Source organism: Anomaloglossus baeobatrachus, chromosome 8, assembly GCF_048569485.1.
Source record: "Anomaloglossus baeobatrachus isolate aAnoBae1 chromosome 8, aAnoBae1.hap1, whole genome shotgun sequence".
NCBI lineage: Eukaryota > Metazoa > Chordata > Amphibia > Anura > Aromobatidae > Anomaloglossus > Anomaloglossus baeobatrachus.
In genome coordinates, this window is record NC_134360.1 from 84,605,775 (window position 1) to 84,631,584 (window position 25,810).

Here is a 25,810-nt window from a genome sequence, read left to right on the forward strand (position 1 = left end):
GTAATGCCCAACACATCATAATCCATGGTTGACATAAGAGTCTCCAATTCATTCATTTTGTTTGCAAGACTTCTTGCATTTGCCAGTAGACATTTAATACTATTAACACCCTTATTACTCCTAGCCTCCTTACATTCCTTGCATGTCCCATCCCCCCCTAATCCTTCATTGACCCCTACCATCTCACTATCTCTATCTGCTCTATAAATCTCCTTTTTTGCTCCACTACCCTCACTCCCCCTAGATCCTAGTTTAAAAGCTCCTCCATCCGTCTGACCATTTTCTCCCCCAGCACAGCTGCACCCTCCCCATTGAGGTGCACCCCGTCCCTACCGTTGAGCCTGTAGCCGACTGAGAAGTCGGTCCAGTTCTCCATGAACTCTAACCCTTCCTTCCTGCACCAATTTCTAAGCCACATATTTATCTCCCTAAGCTCCCGCTGTCTATCTAGTGACGCTCGTGGCACCGGTAGTATTTCTGAAAACACCACCTTGGAGGTCCTGGCCTTCAGCTTCTCTCCTAGTTCCCTGTAATCATTTTTAAGGACCTTCCACCTGCCTCTAACTTTGTCATTAGTACCCATGTGCACCATGACCTCTGGGTTTTCCCCAGCCCACCCAGCAATCTGACTATCCGATCCGCAATATGCCGAACTCGAGCACCCGGCAGACAACACACTGTTCGGCATTCACGGTCTCGGCGACAGATGACCCTGTCTGTCTGCCTAATTATAGAGTCCCCTACCACCAACATCTGTCTGGGCTTTGCTGCACTCCTATTTCCCTCCTTCCTACAGCAGTTGTTTTCCTGGTTGCTAGGAGCATCCTGCTGTAGTGACCCTAATCCTGGCCCTTCATTCCTAATATCAGCCAAACAGGCATATTTACTCTTACAGGACTAGGCTCCCTGACACTTTTCCCCCTACCTCTTCTTCTAACTGTTACCCAGCTACCTACCTCTGAGTCCTGATCTTCCCCACCTCCACCCTCCGCCATATTACTGGCCCCAGCCAGAGAAAGCTCAGTGAGCTCTAAACTCCTCTCCAGGTTTGAAATGCCCCTGAGTGTTGCAAGCTGCTTATTTATATCAGTTACCTTGGCTTCCAAATACGCAACATGCTTGCATCGAGTGCAGACATATTCACCCTCGAACGGTTGCTCAAGGCATGCATACATCTGACAAGATACACACCTGGTAGCATTGTCCATGGAGCACCTATTAAATGGGGATAAACAGTAAGGTAGACAAACAAAGAGAAAAAAAAAACAATGGGAAACGTATAGGGATAAATTCAAACTATGTTCTTGTGTCAAACTATGAAATTGTGTTTAAACTATGCACTTATCTTCAATCCCCGCACTTTACTTCCGCACCTCGCACGCTCTCATATGCACATGAGTTAAGTGGGTGGGCCTACTGGTTATTGACATCTCTCAATGCACAGTACAGGGAAGCTTGTCACTCACTGTATGTATATGACTCCAGTGGGTGATCTGATTCAAACACCAGGGATTTTAAAAGGGTTATCCACTACTACACCCCCTTCTGATTCCACTCATTTCCCCCAGTTACAATAAAAGACTCTGTACTCACCTCCTGTTCTGGCACCATTCCAATGCTATCAGTAACAGCGGTTTGGGACTCACGTGACATTGTGATGTCATGCGAGCCCCGCATCCAATCACTGCCGACTTCTTTCTCCACACCTTCAGACCAAATGAGCAAGCTACAGGGAGTGGCATAACAGCATTACTTCCTGTTGATTAACTCATTTGATCCCCTTAGGGGACTTGAATTTGCAATAGTCTGATCCCTTGTTCTACGTTTATACAGCAATGCCACTGTAATGCTGTATCTAGAAGAAATCACAGTTTCCTATGAACGCCGGCTAAAGGCTGTTTTCTTACAGGCGTACTGCAAAGACAGATCATCAGCTGACCCCCTAGCTGTCATGACAATTCATCTTCGTCCCACGATTGTGTCACGGAAGTGCCGATGAGGGGTCAGAAAAGCGTGGCCCCCATGCCAGTGCACATTAAATGTCGCTGTGAGAGATTGACAGCAGCATTTAACAGGTTAAAAGCAGAGTGCAGAACACCACCCCACCCGCGGCTGTTTGAGGCACATGTTGGCTGATCAAATGTGCAGGTAAAGGAGGTGGCCGGCCCCTGGCTGTGTGTGCTTCTCTGTGTAATTGCTCTTGGCGGACACCGTCCATCCCTCTGTCCACACTTGCAAGGCCTGTCGGACAGAGTTCACCCCACATCAGAATCTCTTTAACAAAACAGTCTTTACTTTCAGTTATTGGTTGCATAGCAGAGAAGTTGTTCAACTTTCATCCTCTCTGACTGAGGTATTCCTTCCCATTAGAGCTACCTTATAAACACAGTGGGAGTTCTCCTTCCATCTAGAAGCTCCCACTATGGATAAAGTGACAGCTTTACCATTCCCAGGCTACTGTATAAGCATGAGCAATCTCTACTTTCTCTGTCAATACCCTCAGAGTGTTTCACATGGGTCTATGGCTCCACAGGACTGTTCCGTCTTCCTTGATCTAACTCTACTACATGTCATGCCCGGGCGGCTTCACCAAGTCTGCCGGGATGAGCCTTATGCTTCAGAGCTTATGGGATTGGCATAAGCTTTTCAGGGCTGACCCCGGCACCTAGGCCCTTCTTCTGCTATTCAGAACCTTAACTGACTTCCTATCTCTTGTAACCAGGAAGTCTCTCACTCTCCTCAACACTATTCCCACCCCTAGTGAGATGAACCTAACATTAACTGTTTCTATTGCTAACAAAGTCCATCTACATAGCATTCCTATACTTTACATAACTTCCTATAAATGACATCCTAAACGTTTACCTCACACTACAACATACTTCACATTCCCCACTCTGTTATCTCTGTTAAAAGTTATGTTTTAATCTAAAGCATATCTGACTAAGACACATTGTTAACTAATTTACATCCCATAACACAGTACACTTTACATAACCATATTGCAGGTACATTGCAGGTTACTCTGCCACCCTCCTACTTAGGGAAAGATGTGGGCTCAAATCAAAGGTAGGGAGATGATTCATAATATGTCAAGAAGGATTACGGGGCGTGGTAACACTCAGTTATCAATTCATAAATTTCAAGGAAAAATAACAGAGGAACAATATAGCACAGCGTTCAAACAAAGTATAATCCACAATGGGGTTTGTTACCATGCATCGTAAGCCTTCCTCGCATTATCTTGATCTTCCTGGTGGCAAAGTTCTATCCAGCTGGCTATGTCAAGTGTAGCATGTTGCAGGGCGGTAGTCGTGGGCGAAGTCTGCATCTTCTGTGCCTCGGCATGTTACATGACAGAGGAGGTCCTGGCTGGGTAGGTGTGCTTGCGTTAAGAAGGTGATACGCCTCGGCAGGCCACATGTTGCTGTTGACTCCAGCTGGCCAGGACCAGATATTAATCAGCTCGACAGAACCCACCAGTTCTTTATAATGGGCACATATCTTCTCATACCTTTCATTAGCACAGCGCATCTCTACACACACGCTCTTCATTTCCTCTGCTTGACCGATTACAGCCTCCACTAGTCCCGTCTCCTTTATCATAACCCAGCCTAGCACCACATTATAGTCCATGGAAGTCATATTTTCCTCCTGCGATTCCACGTCTAATTCTCTCTCTTAAAAGGGTTATTTGCCAATATGGTTGAACTCAGCTTCATGCTCTCTCAAGCTTAGGAACTCTGGCACGGGCTTCTCACTTTGTCTCACAGTTTGCTCTGTCTTGACCTTGACCTTTGAGAATTGTAAACTCCTCTAGGCCACTTTGCTCGATGTCCTCTCTTTAGACTTACTTCGCTCAGTGCTTCAGTCACTCCTCTCACCTGTCTCCACTCGATAACTCTGTCCTTTGTCTCCAATCACTCGGATTCTCGCTATCTCTGTCTCGGCTCTCTATCTTCCCTTTAGGGACACCGATGTGATGCGGCTTGCAAACTAACCAGACCTTAGGTCTGTCTCTGTGACATGCTGGGCCCTATTTGAACCCCTGACAGGAATCTGTACTCTGTCCCTGCTCTAGCCATCAAACTATAGGCTAGTCCCAAACATTAACTCATTCTTACCAAAATGATTGCCTATTTTTGGGCAGAACATAGCTCCATCACAGTACAGTGTAAAATTTTACAACTCTATAACGCACAAAATAATACACATTATATTATAACTATAATATTGGTGTCTTCAAGCGGGAATGGGGCAGACTGTCCATGTCCTTACATAGACACCAACCACACCTGCTAATTTCATGAAGTTCTACTTGTTGATAGTTTGCGGCTTGTGTGGGAGGTCTGCCGTATTGGTGCACTTTGGACCTTTCTCCATCAGGAAGAAGTTTACAGATTCATCACAAGTACAATGACATTTCTAAACAAAAAAGTATGGATTGTTTTGTGTGACAATACCTGCACTCTCTTGTTTCAAATATCATTCTGATGGCACCGAAAAAATGTTTCCATGGATACTTTATGACATCTATACTGACCCCAGTGTTTTCACTGAACTGCAGATTTTAATTATTTCCAGATATAGGGCAAAGAGAGGATTTTCTATGTTTTATACTGAAAATCATTCTTCAATACGTTCCTTTGTTGCTTCATTGTTCGCAAATGCCAAGTGGTTTTATCGCAGATGAGTCTCCACATGACTCACAGAAAGGCAAGCAACCACTTAGCACTGTATGATTAATTTCATTCCCGACATCTAGAATATGTGACTGCAGAAACCTGCTTCATCTAAACTCATCTATAGTATCGGCCGTGTCCTTGCCACTTTTTTATAAATGCAGTATTTGTTTTCTATTCAAAAAAAGAAGCGCAAAGAAGAAAAATGAAAAATTGCTAATTTGTCATGAACGGTATAGATTAACTGATTCATCACATGTGATGCAACTGGATAGAAAATGAGGACATGTATATATACCACAAAGTTTGATGGCCTCTTCTTAATATGGAAGAAAGTTTGGACAGTGGTAAATTTAGGTTTTCCTACATCTGGGACACAGATTAAAAGGGATACGCGGGACCATTTTATTTTTTTCCCATTGTGCCTAGGAATTAGCTTGCAGGTAGTTGCTAACTACATCCGCTGACGTCACACACCGAATGTGACGCGGCTTCATTTCTGCCTGCTTTGTTGACAGGGCACGCCTGCCGACATCTTGCTGATTGGTAATGAGGAAGTTGGCACTTGTAGTCAAGAGAACATGTCAATGTAATTTATTGGTAAATATATTCCCACAAGCAATGTATGACGTTTCTGTCACACTGACCTTCATCAGGTTTACTAAGGTTCAAAGACAAAATGGCAATGCTTGTAATGAATACCCGCTTAGTGACTAGCACCTATCATGCTGCTTGACAGCCTCCTTTTCGTAACCTGAGGGTAGCCGACTGTCAATCAGTATGATGTCGGCAGTAATGCCCCATTAACAGCACAGCTCGGAAGTAGAAGAGCTGCTCTCTTGACATGGAGCAGCTGAATTGACAACAGAAGTAGTCAATGACAGCTCTATGCCGGTGCCGGGTGAAACAGAAAGGTAGTTGCCTATGTTACCAACTATCTGCCTGTTAGTTTTGAAGCGCAAAGTAAAAAATAAAAATTAAAACATTAAAAAAAAAGGTACCACCCTTTTAAGTTTGGCATAACCCATTAATTCTCAAATGTAATGCTTAGACCAGATAAAGTGAAAATATTGCGGCCCTAATGCAGCTACAACCTTATTTTTATTGTAGGGCAGCATGGTGGCTCAGTGGTTTGCAGCGCTGGGGTCCTGGGTTCAAATCCCAGCAAGGACAATGTCTAAAAGGAGTTTGTATGTTCTCCCGTGTTTGTGTGGGTTTGCTCCGGGTTCTCCAGTTTGCTCCCCTCAAACCAAAGACATACTGATAGGGGATTTTACTGTGCGCCCCAATGTGGACAGTGATGATGATCTCTGTAAAGTGCTGCGGAATATGGTGGAACGTAATAATAAATATTATGCAGGAAAACAACTGTTTAATCCGCAAAAGTGCATAGCAATGACCATTGGTTTTATGGGTAACATTACTGTTCTGCAAAATCCAGTGTTTAATAATCCAGTTTTAAAAACCTCAGCGGCTGCTTTCCCGTGTGGTTTTGGTGTCTCATTCTGGCCTAACCCTCTCTTTGTATGCTGTGTCTTTCCCCAAAACAAGAGGTCTAGCAGTTAACCTAATCAGTTCAGTTCTAGTACTGACATCGGCTGCTGTCTTAGGCCCCCTTCAGATGTCAGTGATTCTGGTACGTATGCTACTGTTTTTATACATACCAGAATCACTGACATACCCAGACACACACATCAGTGATTTTTCACTAACATGTTTCCATTTGGCGTACATGCGTGTCCATGTTCTCCCCTGAGACAAGTCCGATTTTTTTTGCCATCACTGTTGTCCCACGGACCACACTATGGTGTGATCCATGAAACACGTACCAGAAACATCACTTACATTTAAAATAAAAAGCTTTTTAAACTCACCTTCTCCAGTGATGCTTTCTCCAGCTGCTGCTGTCTGCTGCTTCCAGGTCGGCTAATAATGCTCATGCATATGTGCAGTAGTTATGCACTCCACAGACGACCTGGAAGTAGCTGCAGCGGTAAGAGACACAGTGGTGGCTGGACACAGAAGAGCAGGAGACTTCAGTACCACGGACAGCAGGAGCGTGGACAGGTGACTATGATCTCCGTGTATTATCATGGATAGCACACGTGTGCCAAAATCACGGCACATGGAGGGACATACAGTACGTACCTTTATCACATCGGTGAAAACCGTGTGTGTTTTTCACTGACGTGTGAAAGAGGTCTTAAACAACTGACGTGGAGCCCCTGAAGATAGAGTCATCACTAGAAAAGTCACGGTCCCGTGGAAAATTGCATGAACATTTACAATCGGAAAATTTGCAACAAAATATGTATATCATACACATTTTGCTTTATTCCCTACTAATTTACCCCACTACACTAAAATTTTTGAAATCAGCAATGAAAGAGAAACTGCCATTATGAGGATTGAATGTCAATTTTGATGAAGAAAAATTATGTACTGTAGCTGTAATGTGGTGCGAGGTGGTAGTCTGCCGCACCACAGCACGCTGCATGAAGATGGAGGTCCTGGCATAGTGTGTGGTGTTGCACTATGGAGGTGATACACCTTTGCAGGCCGCTTGTTGCCTATGGTTTCACTGTCCAGGACCAGGTAGCACAGAATTAATTGAGGGAGATCACACATTCATTAAAAACTAAGTTTTTGTCCTACAGGTGGACATCCCCTTTAAGGCTCTTATATAAGCGAGTTTACTCCCACTCCCATCGTGGTATGTCACTCACTCCCTGTGGTCCTAAAGAAGGATTTTAATTAAGTTGATGGTAAAGTATATATTAGATGTGGAGTTTTGATATAGCATAGCTAAGTTCACACAGCGACCTGTGCCACCTAGCGCTGAGGCCTGGTAAGACAAAGTATATTGTTATGTAATATTTTATATGCTTTAAATGTATTAACGATGTATAGTGAAATATGTTAGCTGGATAAATGTTAGAGTGATATGCACATTTTAGCATATACTGTATAGCTGGTGGGCACTTGGTTACAGGGAAGCATAGAGTTAAGAGGAGAGGAGTGATAGATGGCCAGTGGGTTGGTTAGAGAGACGGGCCTTGTGAGGTGCTAGTTCTGGAGAAGGGTTCAAGTAGGGAAGATGTGGCAAGCTAGCCTAGCCAGTTGGGAATCTGTAGGTATCCTCAGAGGGTCCGGAGCCTACGGGTCACCCCAGACGAGTTTAGGGAAGTCAAGTGACTGGACAGCCATTGGGGCAGCGGATACTACTGCTAAGAAGAGTGGAGGAATGGAGGCAATGGCCCGACTGCTTGCTTACATGAGTTCCGGGATAGTGGGAATAGGCTGAGACAGAGTACCCCAAGAAGTAGCCATAGCAGAACTGTAGAAAAGGAGGTCATGTCTGTCGCAATTTTGGAAGAGAAACTAAAGAGTCTAAGTTTGGTTTGCCCAGAGAATTCCAGTGTTGTGTGTACCAATTCTACGTCCAGGATGGTGCCTGGGCGCGGCTTTGTGGACACCATCCTGAAGAGAAAAGTAAGTGTCACACACCCTATCCAAAGTAATCTACAGACACAAAGGCTCTTTGCAGGAGAGCGGAGCTCCTACGGCCAGGCGCGCACACCTTCCTTCATAAGGACTGCTTTATAATCATGTACATAATGTCTTGATGAATCGGTGCCATAATGTTGTGTGACTGACTGCTCATAAACCATGTTAGCTGTCTCACTACTTTAATTATAAAAACAGAGTTGCTGAGTGTGCCCTCTGAAGTGTATATGAGGATGTCCGCCATACATTAACTCCATTCTAGTTGTCTCAAAACAGGAGTAACTAGAACAGAGTTGCTGTATGGAGGGCATTGATTTCTTTGCACACAGTAATGTCAATAAATATATCTTCTATACGGCAACTGCATTTTAACTTACTTATTACAGGAATGACTAGAATGGTGTTGATCTATGGAGGATCATAATCTCTGCTCAGACAGTAGTGACAACCTCCACAAATTAATTCAATTCTAGCTGACAATATGGGTATGAGTGCAATAGAGATGCTGTAGAGAGGTTAATGGTGGTCACTTGTCATTATATCCCCTATTGTTGGATATAAACCATATTATGCAGGGTTTTTTTCCTATATGTTATTTTATATTCTTGCACTACATTTGCAATTTTTTTTGCAATTATCTAAATGTTTTTTATTCAATATTGTGATAGGGTATATATGGGGGCATAACGATCTCGGTCACAACCTCAACCGGCCCTGGGGGTGGGGGGCCCACCGACCCCAGCACCTGCCTCAAGATGACAATGGTGCTGGTGCTGTATTCCTTAACTGAGGGTGGTTCTAGTGCTGCATTTATGTACTGATAGTGTTCTGGTGCTGCATTCATATACTGATGGTGGTCCTTGTGATGTATTTCTTTACTGACAGTGGTTCTGGTGTTTCATTCATGTACTGATGGGGGTAATTGTGCTGCATTCATGTACTGACAGTGGTTTTGAGGCTACATTCATCAACCCATGGTGGTTTTGTTGATTGATTCATTTACTGACTTTAGTTCTAATTTTCTTCACATGTAGCAATCCATAACTGGTCAGATGACATTCTACAACATGGCTATATTACAACTGAAAAAAAACCTAAAAATTTAGAGCTTTTAAACTATGAAAATAATTTGGAGAATTTCTGCACAGTTACTGCTCCAGAAACAAAGTGTAACTTAAAGTGTGGTGAGATTGTTGTTGTTTTTTTCATCAGAAACTCTTCAAATTTCTGGTGATGTATTCATGTAGGTACCTCCTAACATTTCTTTGTAGCCCTTAGGATTAGTTCAGTATGACAATGTGGCCCTTGGACCAAAAATATACACCCCTGACCTAGACATAATGCTATAACACTAACCCTAATCCTGGTCCCAACCCAAATCTTGACTAAGGTTGGAAAAAGTATAGGAAATGTAACATTTATCATGTGTCTTTTTTTTCAACTCAGACTTTTCTAAGTTTCAGGCAGCTCTTACAACAGGTCCATGCAGACACCTATGGGAGAGCACAAAGCAGCACATTTACACTGTACATAATGCAATACTTTCATGCCCAGTCTCTGTCATCCAAGTTGCTACATATTCAGAGCACAGCACTTGAAATCAGTTTGTCATCAACTGCTGCACTCTGCATAGGCAATAACCAAGATGTGAAAGCTCACTTCATTTTACTGAGGGCTTTGTCAGCCCAGTTGCTGCCTATGCAGAGTGCAACAGCCAATGATAAACTCATCTCACGGCTGTCCTCTGCATGAGAACTGACATCAGCAAACAAGATAATAAACCAGCTGCTATTTTAGACATTGTTCTTGCTGAATGCCAGGAACTCACTGCCTGCAGCAAGAAGAAGAAATACGTTCTGCTGCCTTTCCTGGATCATATGATAGTGGAGACAGAGGGGGCAATGGATTCCGGTGACCAGGACAAATGCCTTGTGCCACTGGCTTCACTACAATTTACAGAACTTAAAACTTGGTGCCAGATACCACAGGACATCTTCAAAGGTTATATGAAGGCAATGCCTCAATGGAAGCGAGCAAATTAGTTCACACAAAATCGGGCTGGTGATATAAATATACACTGACCAAAAATATAAAACAACACTTCTGTTTTTGCTCCCATTTTTCATGAGCTGAACTCAAAGGGGTACTTTACACGTTGCGACATCGCTATCATCAGCTAGCAATGTCAAACGCGATAGTACCCGCCCCCGTCACACATGCGATATCTGGTGATCGCTGCCGTAGCGAACACTATCGCTACGGCAGCTTCACACGCACATACCTGGTCGGCGACGTTGCGGTGACCGACGAACAATCCCTCCTTCAAGGGGGAGGTGCGTTCGGCTTGGCGTCACCGCGACGTCACCACGACGTCACTAAGCGGCCGGCCAATAGAAGCGGAGGGGCGGAGATGAGCGGGACATAACATCCCGCCAACCTTTTTCCTTCCGCATTGCCGGTGGACGCAGGTAAGGAGATATTTGTTGTTCCTGCGGGTTTACACACAGCGATGTGTGCTGCAGGAACGACAAACAACATCATACCTGCAGCCGAACCGACATTATGGAAATGAACGACGTTACGCAAATCAGCGATATTGTACGCTTCTGCACTCGTTCATCTCGCACCTAGGATTTACACGTTGCAATGTCGCTACCGACGCCGGATGTGCGTCACTAACCACGTGACCCCGACGATATATCGGTAGCGATGTCGCAATGTGTAAAGCCTGCAAAAGATCTAAGGCTTTTTCTATGTACATACTGTAAAAGGCCTTTTTCTCTCAAATATTGTTCACAAATTTGTCTAAATCTGTGTTAGTGAGCTCTTCTCCTTTTCCAAGATAATCCATCCACCTCACAGGTGTGACATATCAAGATTCTGATTAGACGGCATGATTATTGCACAGGTGTGCCTTAGGCTGGCCATAATAAAAGGCCACTCTAAAATGTGCAGTTTTATCACACAGCACAATGCCACAGATGTTGCAATTTTCGATGGAGCATGCAATTGGCATACTGACCGCAGGAATGTCCACCAGATCTGTTGTCCATGAATTGAATGTTCATTTCTCTACCATAAACTGTCTCCAAAGGCGTTTCAGAGAATTTGGCAGAATATCCAAACGGCCTCCTAACTACAGACCATATGTAACCACACCAGCCCAGGGATTCAATATCCAGCATCTTCACCTTCAAGATTGTCTGAGAAGAGCCACTCGGACAGCCGCTGCAAAAATCTGTGCATAACCAAAGGATTTCTTCACAGCCTGTCAGACACTATCTCAGAGAAGCTCATCTGCTGCTCGTCATGCTCATCAGGGTCTCCACCTGACTGCAGTTCGTTGTAACTGACTTGAGTGGGCAAATTCTGACATTCAATGGTGTCCGGCACGTTGGCGAGGTGTTTTCTTCACAGATGAATCCCGGATTTCACTATACAGGGCAGATGGCAGACTGTGTGTATGACATCATGTGGGTGTGCGGTTTGCTGATGTCAACTTTGTGAATACAGTGATTCTTGGTGGTGGTGGAGTTATGGTATGGTCAGGCGTATGTTTTGGATAACAAACACAGGTGCATTTTATTGATGCCATTTTGAATGCACACTGAGACACAGTGACGAGATCCTCAGGCCCAATGTTATGTCATTCACCCAACAACCTGATCAACTCTATACAAAGGAGATGTGGAGCACTGAGTGAGACAAATAGTGGTCATGACTCGCCCACCCCAGGGCTATGGGACACCCGGTGCCGGACCGGACTAGTCCGGTGGTAGTCAGTGGTGGCTGGGCCCGGCTCCGTGGCCCTGGTGGGTGTCAGTTGAATATGTGGCTTGAATTAAAGTTTGTGTTCGTGACGCCACCTGTGGTATGCGGCTACTAAGCCGCCGCTGCTGTGTGAGGCCTCCGGGATGATGTTATGGCAGCAATGGTAGTACTGCTCCCCACAGGTGGAGCAATGCCCGGGGCACGGTTGGTGTTTGTGGAAGTCTATGGTGCTGCGTGACTAACACGGTGCAGGGCCGACCAGCAATGAAAGAAACAGGCACAAACAGTAGTCTCTTTACCTTCTCCTCTTTTACTCGGCAGAAACTTAGTCCAGGGAGACCGTCACAGATGGTAAAGATGATCCGGCCGGCCTGGAAGTGCCTGGGGTGATCTTTGGCCAGTTGAGTATGAGGCCTACTCCTTAATCTTTCTCTGCTGTGTTAGGACACTGCACTTTGGGTTTGCAATTGCCCTCTTGCTGCTGGGACTTGTTGTTCGTCCCCTTTTCTGTGTGGTAGACTGCACAGGCCCTCTCTGGTGCTTCTCTGCTGGAGTCTACACCGGGCCCTTGGGATGCAGCTGTACCTTCAGATTGCTTCTGGGACAGGGGGCTTACAGCTCTCCTGCCCTCCGGATTCAGCTACCAGGGATGGATTTTATGCCCTGGCAACTACAGACTCCGATGTCCGAGTCCCTGCTGTGCCTCTCTGCTCCCCTTGCTTCACTGGGCCAAGCTATCCCAGCTCTAGGCCCCAGTTTACAAGGCAGCACTACTCTGCGTCTGCACTCTTTCACTCCTGTGTCCAGACTAACAACTACCACTTCCTCCTTCCAGCCAGACTTAAGGAATGCTCCCTGAAGTTCCAGGTTCAGAGCTCCCCCTGCTGGCCGGAGGGAGAACTGCGGTTGGTGTTACACTTACTGGCCAATAGATCTCCCAATTACCTCCAGGCTCAGCATTAACCCTTTGGGAGGGCAATGCTGTTGTGGCGACCAGGTCCTGGGGCGCCACACTCCCCCTTAGTTAAATTCAGTACTCCCGGACTGTAGAAACAAACATGACATGTTAGAACATTTCATCCCATTATGGGAGGCGCAAATACTTTAACGTTACAACCTTAAACATTACTATAAGAGTCCAGTGTGGCTCCCTGCCGGGTGTCCATTACACTGCTCCATGGGGGACCCGCCGCGTTCAAACCCCCAACGTAGGCTCTGGGCGTGCGTCAGAGCATTGATGACCCCACTCTATGCACGCCGGACGGGTTTTTCTTCAGGGGTGTTGAGCACACTGGTGCTAACTATGAACAATTTAGGTGTTGGCCACCCATAGTCCAGTGGCCCAATTGTCCATTTTCGCAATCACAGAAAAAGAAAACATTTTGTACACAACATGACAGACATTTTGCATAACTATTTACATTCTAATAAGTACTCTTTCCCTTATACAGTTGACTCCCTATACCTTAGAGGGGGTTGTCCCCGAGTGCTGCGCTGGGACCTACGTAGCTCTGGTGTTTGCCCCTGACTACGTGGTGCGTCTTCTATCTCAGCACTACAGGTGGGCCTAACCCCCATAGGTAAGCGTGATGGTTGCCTTTGTGATCTAAGAGTCGCCAAGGGTATGACAGGTTCACCACTGACAGGGGGTTGATCCTCCTGTTCCACTGCTGGCGTGTCATCTCGTGCTGGAGCGGACGATTCTTTAGGTGGATCAAAACTGGTACCACTATGGCATTGTTTATTCGGGTCCAAGTTTTGGGGAACTTTCCAAGGATGGTTTGAATCATCTCCCCTTCTTTCTCTTGACTTTGGGGACTTCCTTGTACTCCTTCCATTTCTCTTTGGATTCTGCACCGTTCAGGGCACGCTTTCAGGCGGTCTCGGGAAATTGCTTGATAGGTCTTGCCTTCATCTTTGCTTATGAGGCATACCTTACTATTGTCAAAGTTGGAGGGGATAATGGTGTAGGGCTCGCTTTCCCACTGATCATCCAATTTATGCGCCTTCCGCTTCTTCTTGAGGACTTGTTCTCCAGGTGCTAAGGGAGTTGCTGGGGCTGTTTGATTGTAATGCTGTTCTTGTCTCGTTCTTGCTTGAGACAGGCTCCTCTCTACGCACTCCTGGACCTTACGGTACCGCTGCTGCCGTTCTGTATCCCAATCCTCTATTTCTTGAACCGCCTCAGGCGACACAGTCCCCATCTCAAAGTCTACAGGCAACTTGCCTGGTCTGGCTCGCATCAGGTAAGCGGGGCTGCAGTTGGTCGAATTCACTGGGATGTGGTTGTACAGGTCTACCAGATCTGGCAACTTTTCTGGCCATTGGTTCCTTTCCTCCAGCGGTAGGGTCTTCAGCATATCAATAACCACATGGTTCATTTTCTCGCACAGTCCATTGGTTTGGGGGTGGTACGGTGTGGTTCGGATTTTCTTACAACCGTACATGTTACAGAACTCTTGGAACACTTCAGCCTCGAATGCAGGACCCTGATCAGTCAGTACCCTTTCCGGATAGCCGTGAGGTCGGCAAAAGGATGCCTGGAACGCTCTAGCTGCTGTCCTGGCTGTCTGGTCCTTCACAGGCACTACTACCAGGAAACGAGAGTAATGGTCCACAATGGTGAGGGCGTACACATAGCCTGACCGGCTTGGTGTTAACTTCACGTGGTCCAGGGCCACCAACTCCAGGGGCTGCTTTGTGACAATTGGCTGCAAGGGAGACCTTTGGCTGGCATCGTCTTTCCGCCTCAGGTTACACGGGCCACAGTCTCGGCACCACTTCTCGATCATCTTTCTCATGTGCACCCAATAGAACCGATCACGGAGTAGGGCCTCCAACTTCTTCCACCCGAAGTGTCCTGCGTTATCATGATACGCTGCTAGGACCATTGGAGCATCCCTCTGCGGAACCACTATCTGCCAGACAAGTTCATTTGTTCGATAGTTGACATATCTCTTGCAGAGCTTGCCTTGGTAGGTGAACAGTCGTCCCCTCTCCTTCCACAGCTGCTGGGCTTCCTCTGGAGCGTCTGGGCCAAGATGGGTCTCAGCTTGCGCTAGCTTCTCTTTGACCAATCGCACGGCCGGGTCACCGTTCTGTGTTTCTTCCCAATTATGGTGGAGTAAGGGGTTGACCGAGACCCCGTGCTGGCTTGAGCGCTTCACTCCCACAGCATGCTCACACTGGGACACACCTTGGTGATGGAAAGCTGGTAACTCTATCTCTTCGAGTTCATCCATGTCTTCTCCAGACTCGGGCAAGTGAGGCATTCTGGACAGCGCATCAGCATTGTTATTCTTCTTGCCAGCCCGATACTTGATGGTAAAGTCAAAGTTAGACAGCCGGGCCATCCATCGCTGTTCCATCGCACCTAACTTGGCTGTTGCCAGGTGTGTCAACGGATTGTTGTCCGTGAAGATGGTGAACTTGGCCGATGCCAGATAGTGCTTGAAGCGTTCAGTCACTGCCCAAACAATAGCGAGGAACTCCAGCTTGAAGGAACTGTAGTTTTCTGGATTCCTTTCTGTGGGCCGAAGCTTCCTACTGGCGTACGCTATCACCCTCTCTCTGCCTCCCTGTACCTGGGACAGAACTGCTCCCAGTCCCACGTTGCTGGCGTCTGTATACAGTACAAACGGTTGGCTGTAGTCAGGGTAGGCCAGAATTTCTTCTCCCGTGAGAGCCCCTTTCAGCCGGACAAAGGATGTTTCCAGTTGGCTGCTCCATTCAAATGGAGGGCTCTGCTTCTTAGCCTGCTTTGGCTGGCCCACCAGGAGATCTTGAAGGGGCGCTGCTATCTTGGTGAAACCATCAATGAACCTTCGGTAGTAGCCCACCAGTCCAAGGAACTGCCGCACCTCCTTCACTGTGGTGGGTCTTGGCCAGTCCTTGATTACAGTGACTTTCTCCGGATCAGGTGCCACACCTTCTGCGCTGACCACATGACCCAGGTACTGTACCTTTGGCTTCAAGAGGTGACATTTGGACGGCTTGATCTTCAGGCCATATTTCGACAAGGATTCAAACACTTCTGCTAAGTGCTTCAGGTGGTCCTCATAAGTCTTGGAGTAGACTATTACGTCATCCAGGTACAACAGCACGGTTTCAAAGTTGTGGTGGCCCAAGCAGCACTCCATCAACCTTTGGAATGTCCCTGGGGCGTTGCAGAGCCCGAATGGCATACAATTGAACTCACAGAGGCCCATTGGTGTCGTGAATGCAGTCTTCTCCTTGTCCGCCTCTGCCACGGGAACCTGCCAATACCCACTGGTGAGATCCAAGGTGGAGAAATAGTTAGCTGACTTTAAGGCTGTTAGTGACTCCTCTATTCTGGGCAGTGGATAAGCATCTTTATGTGTAATGCGGTTAATTTGCCTGTAATCTACACACATTCTCATCGTACCATCTTTTTTCTTTACGAGCACTAGTGGAGCTGCCCAGGGGCTACAACTATCTCTGATAACCCCAGCCTCCTTCATTTCCCGTAACATTTCCTTGGCACACTGATACTGTGCGGGGGGTACAGGGCGGTATCTCTCTTTAATGGGATGATGATCACCCGTGGGGATTTGATGTTTAACCCCTTTCACCTGCCCAAAATCTAGGGGGTGTTTGCTGAAGACCCGCTCGTACTCCTGTACCACCCGGTAAACCCCATGCTTTTGGTGCGAGGGGGTGGAGTCGGTGCCTACATGTAATTTTTGGCACCAGTCTTCCGGCTGCCCCTTGGAGCCATTGTCTTCCGCCTGGTCGGACGGGATCAAGGGTTCCACTGCTTTAATGGTATTGTTACTGACAGTGTACAGTTTTGCTACAGTGGCGTACCGGGGCAATTTGGCCTCCTCCTCCCCACAATTCAGGACACGGACGGGCACTCTCCCCTTGCGGACGTCCGCTACCCCTCTGGCTATCAGGACTCCAGGCCTACTGTCTGAATACACTGGTTCTACCAAGGCATGGTAATCCTGACCCTTGAGGCCTATTGCTGCCCGACACCATATCAACATTTCACTTCTTGGGGGTATTACAATGGGGAGGGGGTCACTTACCCTCACACTGCCAATTTCTCCTCCGGCTAGCTCTACTTGCTGCCTCCTCATCAGGGCTCTGATCTCCCTCTGTAGGACACGCTGCTGCCCGGAGCTGGCAGTTTCAGACGCCTGTTGCAACAAAATTATCACTTCGGCAATACAATTTTCTATCACATTTGTACCAAGGGTTAGCAGTGGGTCAGATTCTTTGCGATCTATATCTACAATTATCATCCCCTGACATGGCAATTCCACCCGCCCCACTTTAATGGTTACTTCTTTGTACCCAATTTGAGGTAAGGGCTGACCATTACTGGCCACAATCGTTAAATCATCATCTGGGCCATGGTCAATGTCTGAATCAGCCCAATATCTTTTGTACAGTTTGTGGGGGATGGTTGTTACCTGGGACCCCGTATCCAGGAGGGCATTCAAAGGGATCCCATCCAGCACAATGGGAAGGACCGGGCGTCCTCCCACATACTTGCTGCGGCTGGGGTTTGAGCCGGGCTTCCTCACACCTGGGGGTTGGCTCCTGGCCCCAGGCTCGGCCCGTTTAAAGGACAGCGTCGTGCAATGTGGCCCGCCTGGTTGCAGTGGCGGCAGATCGGTTGTCCTGTTGAATCATACCGGTCTGTGTCTCTGCCTCGGGTCGGCGGAATCCTCCTCTGTCGCATCCATGGGACGTCTTCTGGGCTGGAGGCCAACTCGATTTTTGCAGGCGAGGGGGTCATTTGTAGAGACTGCACGGTCTTGGCAAGGGCAGCCACAGTCTTGGTCAGCTCCTGGAACTGCTGTCTGAGCTCTGCAGTGGGATCCTTATCCAGGGACTGCGCCTCAGCCCCTGCAGTGGCTCGTGTTGCAGGCACCACCCCGGGGTACGTGATAGTAAGAGGCCGGAGGGGTACTGGGTCATTCGGTGTAGATTCTCTCAGTACCCTGATGGCCTGGTCCTTAAACTTGGCAAAGTCCAGAGCAGGGTTCTGCAGGACCAGGATACGCAGCTGGGTCCTGTGGGCATCTGACAGGAGCCCCTCTATGAACTGCTCAGTTAGGAGTTTGTCTTCTTCACGTACACTCTCTGGGTCCACCTGTTTAACTGCTTTCAGGGCCTCCTGCAAGTTTAAGGCATAGTCCCTTATGCTGTCCGTGGCCCGTTGCTTGCACCCAAAGAATCTCATCTTTATCTCTGCTGCGGTGCGGGTGTCAAAAGTACTCTTTAGCTTGGCCAGTATCTGGGCTGCTGTCCCTTTATCTGTATCAGGCCAGGACTTCGCTTCACGCTGGGCTGCGCCGGCTAGCTGTCCCATTACTATGCCCACCTTCTGGCTCTCAGTCAGAGGATACACCCGGAACAAGCTGTGCAGGCTTTCTCTGAAGTCACTCAAGGTATGGGACTCCCCGGAGTACTGCGGCAGCCATTCTGCTCCTGGTATGTACGGCATGGTGATCGGCATTACCGGCGCTACAGTGGGGGCTGGGGCGACGGCGACTGGGACTACTTCGGCCGGTGCTGCGGCGCCCTGGGCGATGGCAGCCACCTGCTCTCCCTCGGAGTCGGACATCTTCCTCCCCCTTAGTGAACCTTACCAGGCTCCGTTCACTTTTCAAATTTTCTTCCGGGTCGCGCGGGGTTAACAGCGTTCTGCTCTGATGGCGCGCTCCCTTCGCGCTCTTTGTCAGGCACGCCCCCCTTCTTCCTGCGCTCGGCGCGGCTAATGGCGGCGGCAATTTACAACCAGTACACAGTCTTTTACACAGTTCTTCAGGCGCACAGTACCCGGTGTGACCGGGCACGAAATCCTGTTCGTGACGCCAAAGTTGACTCGCCCACCCCAGGGCTATGGGACACCCGGTGCCGGACCGGACTAGTCCGGTGGTAGTCAGTGGTGGCTGGGCCCGGCTCCGTGGCCCTGGTGGGTGTCAGTTGAATATGTGGCTTGAATTAAAGTTTGTGTTCGTGACGCCACCTGTGGTATGCGGCTACTAAGCCGCCGCTGCTGTGTGAGGCCTCCGGGATGATGTTATGGCAGCAATGGTAGTACTGCTCCCCACAGGTGGAGCAATGCCCGGGGCACGGTTGGTGTTTGTGGAAGTCTATGGTGCTGCGTGACTAACACGGTGCAGGGCCGACCAGCAATGAAAGAAACAGGCACAAACAGTAGTCTCTTTACCTTCTCCTCTTTTACTCGGCAGAAACTTAGTCCAGGGAGACCGTCACAGATGGTAAAGATGATCCGGCCGGCCTGGAAGTGCCTGGGGTGATCTTTGGCCAGTTGAGTATGAGGCCTACTCCTTAATCTTTCTCTGCTGTGTTAGGACACTGCACTTTGGGTTTGCAATTGCCCTCTTGCTGCTGGGACTTGTTGTTCGTCCCCTTTTCTGTGTGGTAGACTGCGCAGGCCCTCTCTGGTGCTTCTCTGCTGGAGTCTACACCGGGCCCTTGGGATGCAGCTGTACCTTCAGATTGCTTCTGGGACAGGGGGCTTACAGCTCTCCTGCCCTCCGGATTCAGCTACCAGGGATGGATTTTATGCCCTGGCAACTACAGACTCCGATGTCCGAGTCCCTGCTGTGCCTCTCTGCTCCCCTTGCTTCACTGGGCCAAGCTATCCCAGCTCTAGGCCCCAGTTTACAAGGCAGCACTACTCTGCGTCTGCACTCTTTCACTCCTGTGTCCAGACTAACAACTACCACTTCCTCCTTCCAGCCAGACTTAAGGAATGCTCCCTGAAGTTCCAGGTTCAGAGCTCCCCCTGCTGGCCGGAGGGAGAACTGCGGTTGGTGTTACACTTACTGGCCAATAGATCTCCCAATTACCTCCAGGCTCAGCATTAACCCTTTGGGAGGGCAATGCTGTTGTGGCGACCAGGTCCTGGGGCGCCACAGTCACACCAAATACTGACTGGTTTTCTGACCCCCGTGAACCACCTCGGTATTGTTAAACTGCACATTTTAGAATGGCTTTTTATTGTGGCCAGCCTAATGCACACCTGTGCAATAATCACGCTGTTTAAACAGCATCTTGATATGCCACACCTGTGAGGTGGATGGATTATCTCAGTAAAGGAGAAGTATTCACTAACAGATTTACTGTAGACAAGTTTATGAACAATGAGATTTTTCTTTTGAGCACACAGAAAAAGTCTTCGATCTTTGAGTTCAGCTCATGAAATATGGGAGCAAAAACAGAAGTGTTGTGTTTATATTTTTGCTCAGTGTAGTTGTTTGGTCCATATATATTACTCCATGAATATTTACTGCTAAGAATGTCTTTTTAATTCAGTATGCGTTGTCAAGTCATAGCAAGATTCCACTAAACGATAATTTATGCCTCTTTTATTTCTTCCCAGCCAACAATGTCTGCTTCTATGGCGAGTGCTCTTACTACTGTTCTACAGAGCATGCTCTGTGCGGTAAGCCTGACCTTCTAGAAGGATCTCTTGCTGCTTTCTTGCCGGATTCTGCATTGGCCAAAAGGAAATCCTGGCGTAGCCCTTGGAGACGTTCATACCACAAAAGTAAAAAGGCAGAGTAAGTAAAAAATAATATTGATACCTTTCTCTGGTCTGGCATTGTTACAGGGATAGGCTGGGACTACTTTGGGTCCCTTAAAACCCAACTCACTAGGTTGACACATTACTTTTGACCAGTATTTATTATTTTATTTTCCATTTTTTTATTCTATACCAGCCTATTTTTGAAAAATTAGCCAAAAAGAAGCACAGTCTCACATTATAGCAGGCATAGTCAATGTAAATTGTATTCATAGTTGTCTGATAGTAAGAAATAGAACCAGGCAGGCTGAGCTGGAATTTTGACGCACTATAATCTTGTCCCCGATCCGTCCGGGTACTCCCCACTCCTATCCGGGAATGCTCATTTGCTTGAGGAGCTTTGTATAAAATTTCTGCACCAACTTAAATTTACTCCGGCTGTTTAAAAAAAATCAGGACAGTCCTGGAACATTCGGGACATTTGCCATGTATGGTTGTATGTCAGGTAAGATGGCAACCTATTGACCAGTGTGGACATAGGGTAGATGATGTGTATTGGGGTTGATAAGTAGGTAACTAATCTGATGTGTAGTGGAGAGAAGTGTTGGGTAAGTAGGTAAAATGTAGACTAGTAAAAATGGTATGTATGTAAGTGATATGGAGTCAAATTACAAAGGTTAGTTGGTGACGTAAAGGGAATTTATCAACAGGTTTCACCTCCCAAACTATTTATATGTCCATGTAGCTCTTTCAAAGACAAGTCCAGCAATAACTTTACATAGCCAATCTATTAATCCATTACTGATAAATCAGTATTTGAATTATTATGCAAATAAAGCTAAATGATTACTGTATTAGTAGGTCTGAAGCCTCTGTCACTCCAGCTCTATTCCTGCCCAGTTCCGCCTCCTCCTGCTTGACTTACAGCCTCTATGCTGTTTGACTTCATGCAAAGGAATTGCCAGTAAAGTAGTATGATGTAACGCTAGAGAAACCTTGTATTAGTATATTTAAAGCCTCAGTCACTCCAGCTCTATTCCTCGACCCTCACCGCCTCCTCCTGCTTGACTGACAGCCTCTATGCTGTGTAACTTCATGCAAAGGAATTGCCAGTTAAGTAGTAGGATGCAATGCTAGAGAAACTTTGTATTAGTAGATTTGAAGCCTCAGTCACTCCAGCTCTAGCATTTGCCCAGTACTGCCTCCTCCTACTTGACTGACAGCCTCTATGCTGTGTAACTTCATGCAAAGGAACTGTCAGTTAAGTAGTAGGATGCAACGCTAGAGAAACATTGTATTAGTAGATTTGAAGCCTAAGTCACTCCAGCTCTATTACTCGCCCAGCATCGCCTCCTCCTGCTTGACTGACATCTTATATGCTGTGTGACTTCAGGCAGAGGAACTGTCAGTTAAGTAGTAGGAGGCAGTGCTGATCTTATTTTCAGGGAAACATAGTATTAATAGATCTGATGCTTCTGTCACTCCAGCTCTATCCCTTGCCCAGTACTGCCTCCTCCTTCTTGACTAACAGCTTCTATGCTGTGTGACGTCAAGCAAAGGAACTGTCAGTTAAGTAGTATGAAGTGGCGCTGTGCATGAAATAGAGCTGGAGTGAAAGAGGCTTCAGATCTACAAATAGCTCTTCAGCTTCTCTTGCATATCAATTCAAGCACTGATTTTCTCAGTAATGGAGAAACAGACTGTCCATGAAAAGTTAGTGCTGAACCTCTCTTTGAAGGAGCTACATGCAGATAAATAGTATGAGGTGTGAAATCCTGCTGATATATTTCATTTAACAATCGGATAGAGTATATTGCCTAGTGTTAAGTAGGGAGATAGGTAAGTACTTGGTGTCTACTGGGAGGTAGGTGAAAATGTTATTATGATCTGGTAAGAGAATAAAAATGCACCTTTTCATCCTCCTGCTGAACTGGAATATGGCATGCTCATTCATTTTTCCTAAATATAATAATAAAAATAAGACATTACTTTTTAACCCCTTAACGACCCAGGTATTTTTTTCTTTTACGCTGTTTTTTCTACCTCTTTTTCCAAGAGCCGTAACATGTTTTATTTTTTTGTCAACAAAGACGTATGGTGGCTTGGGTTTTTTTTGCAAGACGAACTGTAGCTCTGAAAACGCTCTTTATTTTACAACATAATATACAAAAACCAAAAAAAATTCAAGTGAAATTGTAAAATGAAATCAAATTCTTCCATTTTTTTTTTTTTTCAATGTTTATTTTGTGGTATAAATGACCTGGAATCATAATTCGCCAAGTCACTATAATTACTGTGATCCCAGTTTTTTTGTTATTTTAGTTGGGGGGGTAACTCTGAAATATCTAACAAAAAAAGAAGGATTTTTGTGTACTCACCGTAAAATCTCTTTCTCTGAGTCTTCATTGGGGGACACAGAACCATGGGTGTATGCTGCTGTGACTAGGAGGCTGACACTAAGTAGACATAAAAAAAGTTAGCTCCTCCCTAGCAGTGTACACCCTGAGCCGGAGGCGGATCTATGCCAGTTTAGTGTACAAGCAGTAGTAGGAGAAACCTGAACAACCATAACTAATCAAGGTAATAACAAGAAACACACAGTATCTTATCTAAACCTATACTGTATATAAATATATAAAGACATAAATAAGCCGGGTACAGAAGAACGTGTTCCCATAAAGAACCAGTAACATCCGGCAAACTAAGAGCAACCCAATATCCAAACAGGGTGGGTGCTGTGTCCCCCAATGAAGACTCAGAGAAAGAGATTTTATGGTGAGTACACAAAAATCCTTCTTTCTCTATCGCTTTCATTGGGGGACACAGGACCATGGGACGTCCAAAAGCAGTCCCTGGGTGGGAACAGGAGCAATCATACAGATTCAAAACATATCCAAAACTCTGTAAGAATGCTCGGTGCAAAAGTATACCGGCTTATCATAGGTGTGCGACAGCCACTTGCTGTATCCTGGAAACCCTGGAAAAGGTATGAAAAGCTTGACCATGCGGCGGCTCTGTAGACTTGCTCGGCTGACGCCTGCGTCTGATTGTCCTAGACGCCACAATTGCACAGGTGGAAAGGCTTTTACACCCCTCAGAGAAAACCTGACTCTAATCCTGCAGGCCCCTGATATGGTTGGCCTGATCCAACTTGCAGTGGTAGCCTTGGACGCCGGCATGCCCCTCCTGGGCCCAGTAGGCAGGACGAATAGGTCATCTGAGTTGCAGAAGGGCGCGGATCTCGAAACGTAACTCCTCCGAGCTTACACTAGATCCGGTGTAAGCCGTGACCTCTCCAAGGATCGAATGGAGGCTGGACCGAAGGATGGAAGCACGATCACCACATTCAGATACTACTTTCGTTAGGAAAAAACCTGAGACGGGTGCCGAACAACCTCGTCTTGGTGGAAACAAGAAAAAAGAGACCCGCATGAGAGGGCTGACCGTTCAGACCTTCCACTGATTGAAGTGACTGCCATCAACAAAACCACCTTCCCGGATAGGCGTGAGATTGAGGATCAAACGGGGCTAATTGAAGAGACCCTAGAGCCAGCTGGAGGTCTCATGGTTCTAGCGGGAAACGATCTAGCGGTGCCAGATGGACGACTCCTTGAACGACTCCTTGAGGATGAACGTCCTGACTTGCGGCCGAGATGCAAGATTTCTCTGGATAAGACAGATCAAGCCGACACCTGCCCTTTGAAGTTTGCTAGCGAGAGACCCGCCTGTAAGCCTGACTGTAGGAAGGCCAGTAACGCTGGGAGTGACAGAACCAGTGGAGATGAGCTGACGTTGATCTCACACTCTTGAAAGAAGGCCTTTCCGGTGCGGTAGTAGATGTTTGAAGATGGAGGCTTCTGAGTTATGACCATAGTCTGTATCACCTGTGGGATAAAGCCTGCCTGGGCTAGTAGCCATGGTTCCACAGCCATGCGGTGAAATCGAGAACCCCCTAAACATTGATGGAAAAGAGAACTTTACGACAGGAAGTTCAGACGATCTGGAAGCTACCATGGGGTGTCTGATAAGCTGCATGAGCTCTGCGAACAACGCTTGCCTGGGTCAATCCATGGCAATGAGAGTCACTGGGATGCCCCCCTGAGTTTCTTGAGGACTCTTGGGATCAGTGGAAGCGGAAGAAGGATGAAGGGAAACCTGAAAACTGATTCCCCGGAGGTATGCAAGCGTCGACTCCTGGCGCTTGCCGGTCGTGGTAAAGGGAGATGAACTGTGTGACTTGATTGTTGAATCGAGAAGCCATCAGGTCCACATTCGGAATACCTCATCTTAGGCAGATCCATTCGAAAGCCTCTCTGTTGAGGGATCATTCGCCTGCCGCCAGACCAGGCTGATATAGTCTGCTGTCCAATTCTCCACGGTGGAAAAATGATTGCGGACAAATTCTGGAGAGGTGAGGATATGCCCACTGTAAGATCTTATTCACCTATGTCATCACCATGACGCTCCTTGTTCCGCCCAGGTGATGTCCGACTGGATCCTGGATGGGGATTATTGTATGAAGGGCTAAAAAATCTGTAGGGCTCGGAGAAAAAACTCTAATCCCTAAAAAAAATTGATAGGCAGACGGCTCTCCTGGGAGGACCACCGACCGTGAGCCGTGTGGTTCGGAACACCGCTCCCCAGTCAGCGTGGTGACTGCATGCCAGTGTACTGGTATGAAGAACATTCCTCTGGACCGATGAGGGCCGCTGGCCTACCATAGAAGCGAGCGGCGGGTTCCCGGAGACAATTGGATCCTGAGATTCAAGGTGAATAGAGAATTGTCCCATCTGTTCGGCCAAGTCAGCTGAAGGAGACGAAGGTGGAAGCGGCAAACGGAACCACCTCTATTGCCACCACCATCCGACTGAGGACTCTCCAGCTGGGAGTGACGGAGGATCTGGAGGTCTCTTTGGAGGGATACGCGTCCTTGGGTGGTATCGAACTCCATGCCTAGACAGGTAATCCTGCTGGCCGGGGTCAGAGAGGGCTTCTTCCGATTGATGAGCTAGCCGACTCGGGACAGGATATCGATGGTGACCTGAACACTTAGGAGACAGTCGTCAAAAAGAAGAACCCCTGATCGACAAGGCGTCCAGGTACGGAATCACCAAAAATGATTGTCTAATATTGCGAAACGCAGGAAACATCTGTTCTGTTGGCAAATTAGGTGTGACCCGTATGTCCGATGATAGACTTGCTAAAAAACTCTATTATGTACCCTGCGTCCAGCATCTCTCCGACCCAAGCGTCCGTGATCCAAGTCCTCCAGACTTGATTGAGATGATACAGGCGCCCCCACCTCCACCTGGTCTGCGCC

General features: G+C 47.2%; 1 protein-coding gene across 1 annotated transcript in view; it reads left to right on the forward strand.

The window, feature by feature from the left end:
* LOC142249255 (extracellular serine/threonine protein kinase FAM20C-like) overlaps positions 1–25,810 on the forward strand; it is a 102,541-nt gene that overhangs the window by 58,689 nt on the left and 18,042 nt on the right. The window contains exon 6 of the mRNA XM_075320879.1: positions 20,347–20,527. Within this exon, the coding sequence (XP_075176994.1) occupies positions 20,347–20,527 (181 nt within the window). The remainder of the gene's footprint in view (positions 1–20,346; positions 20,528–25,810) is intronic.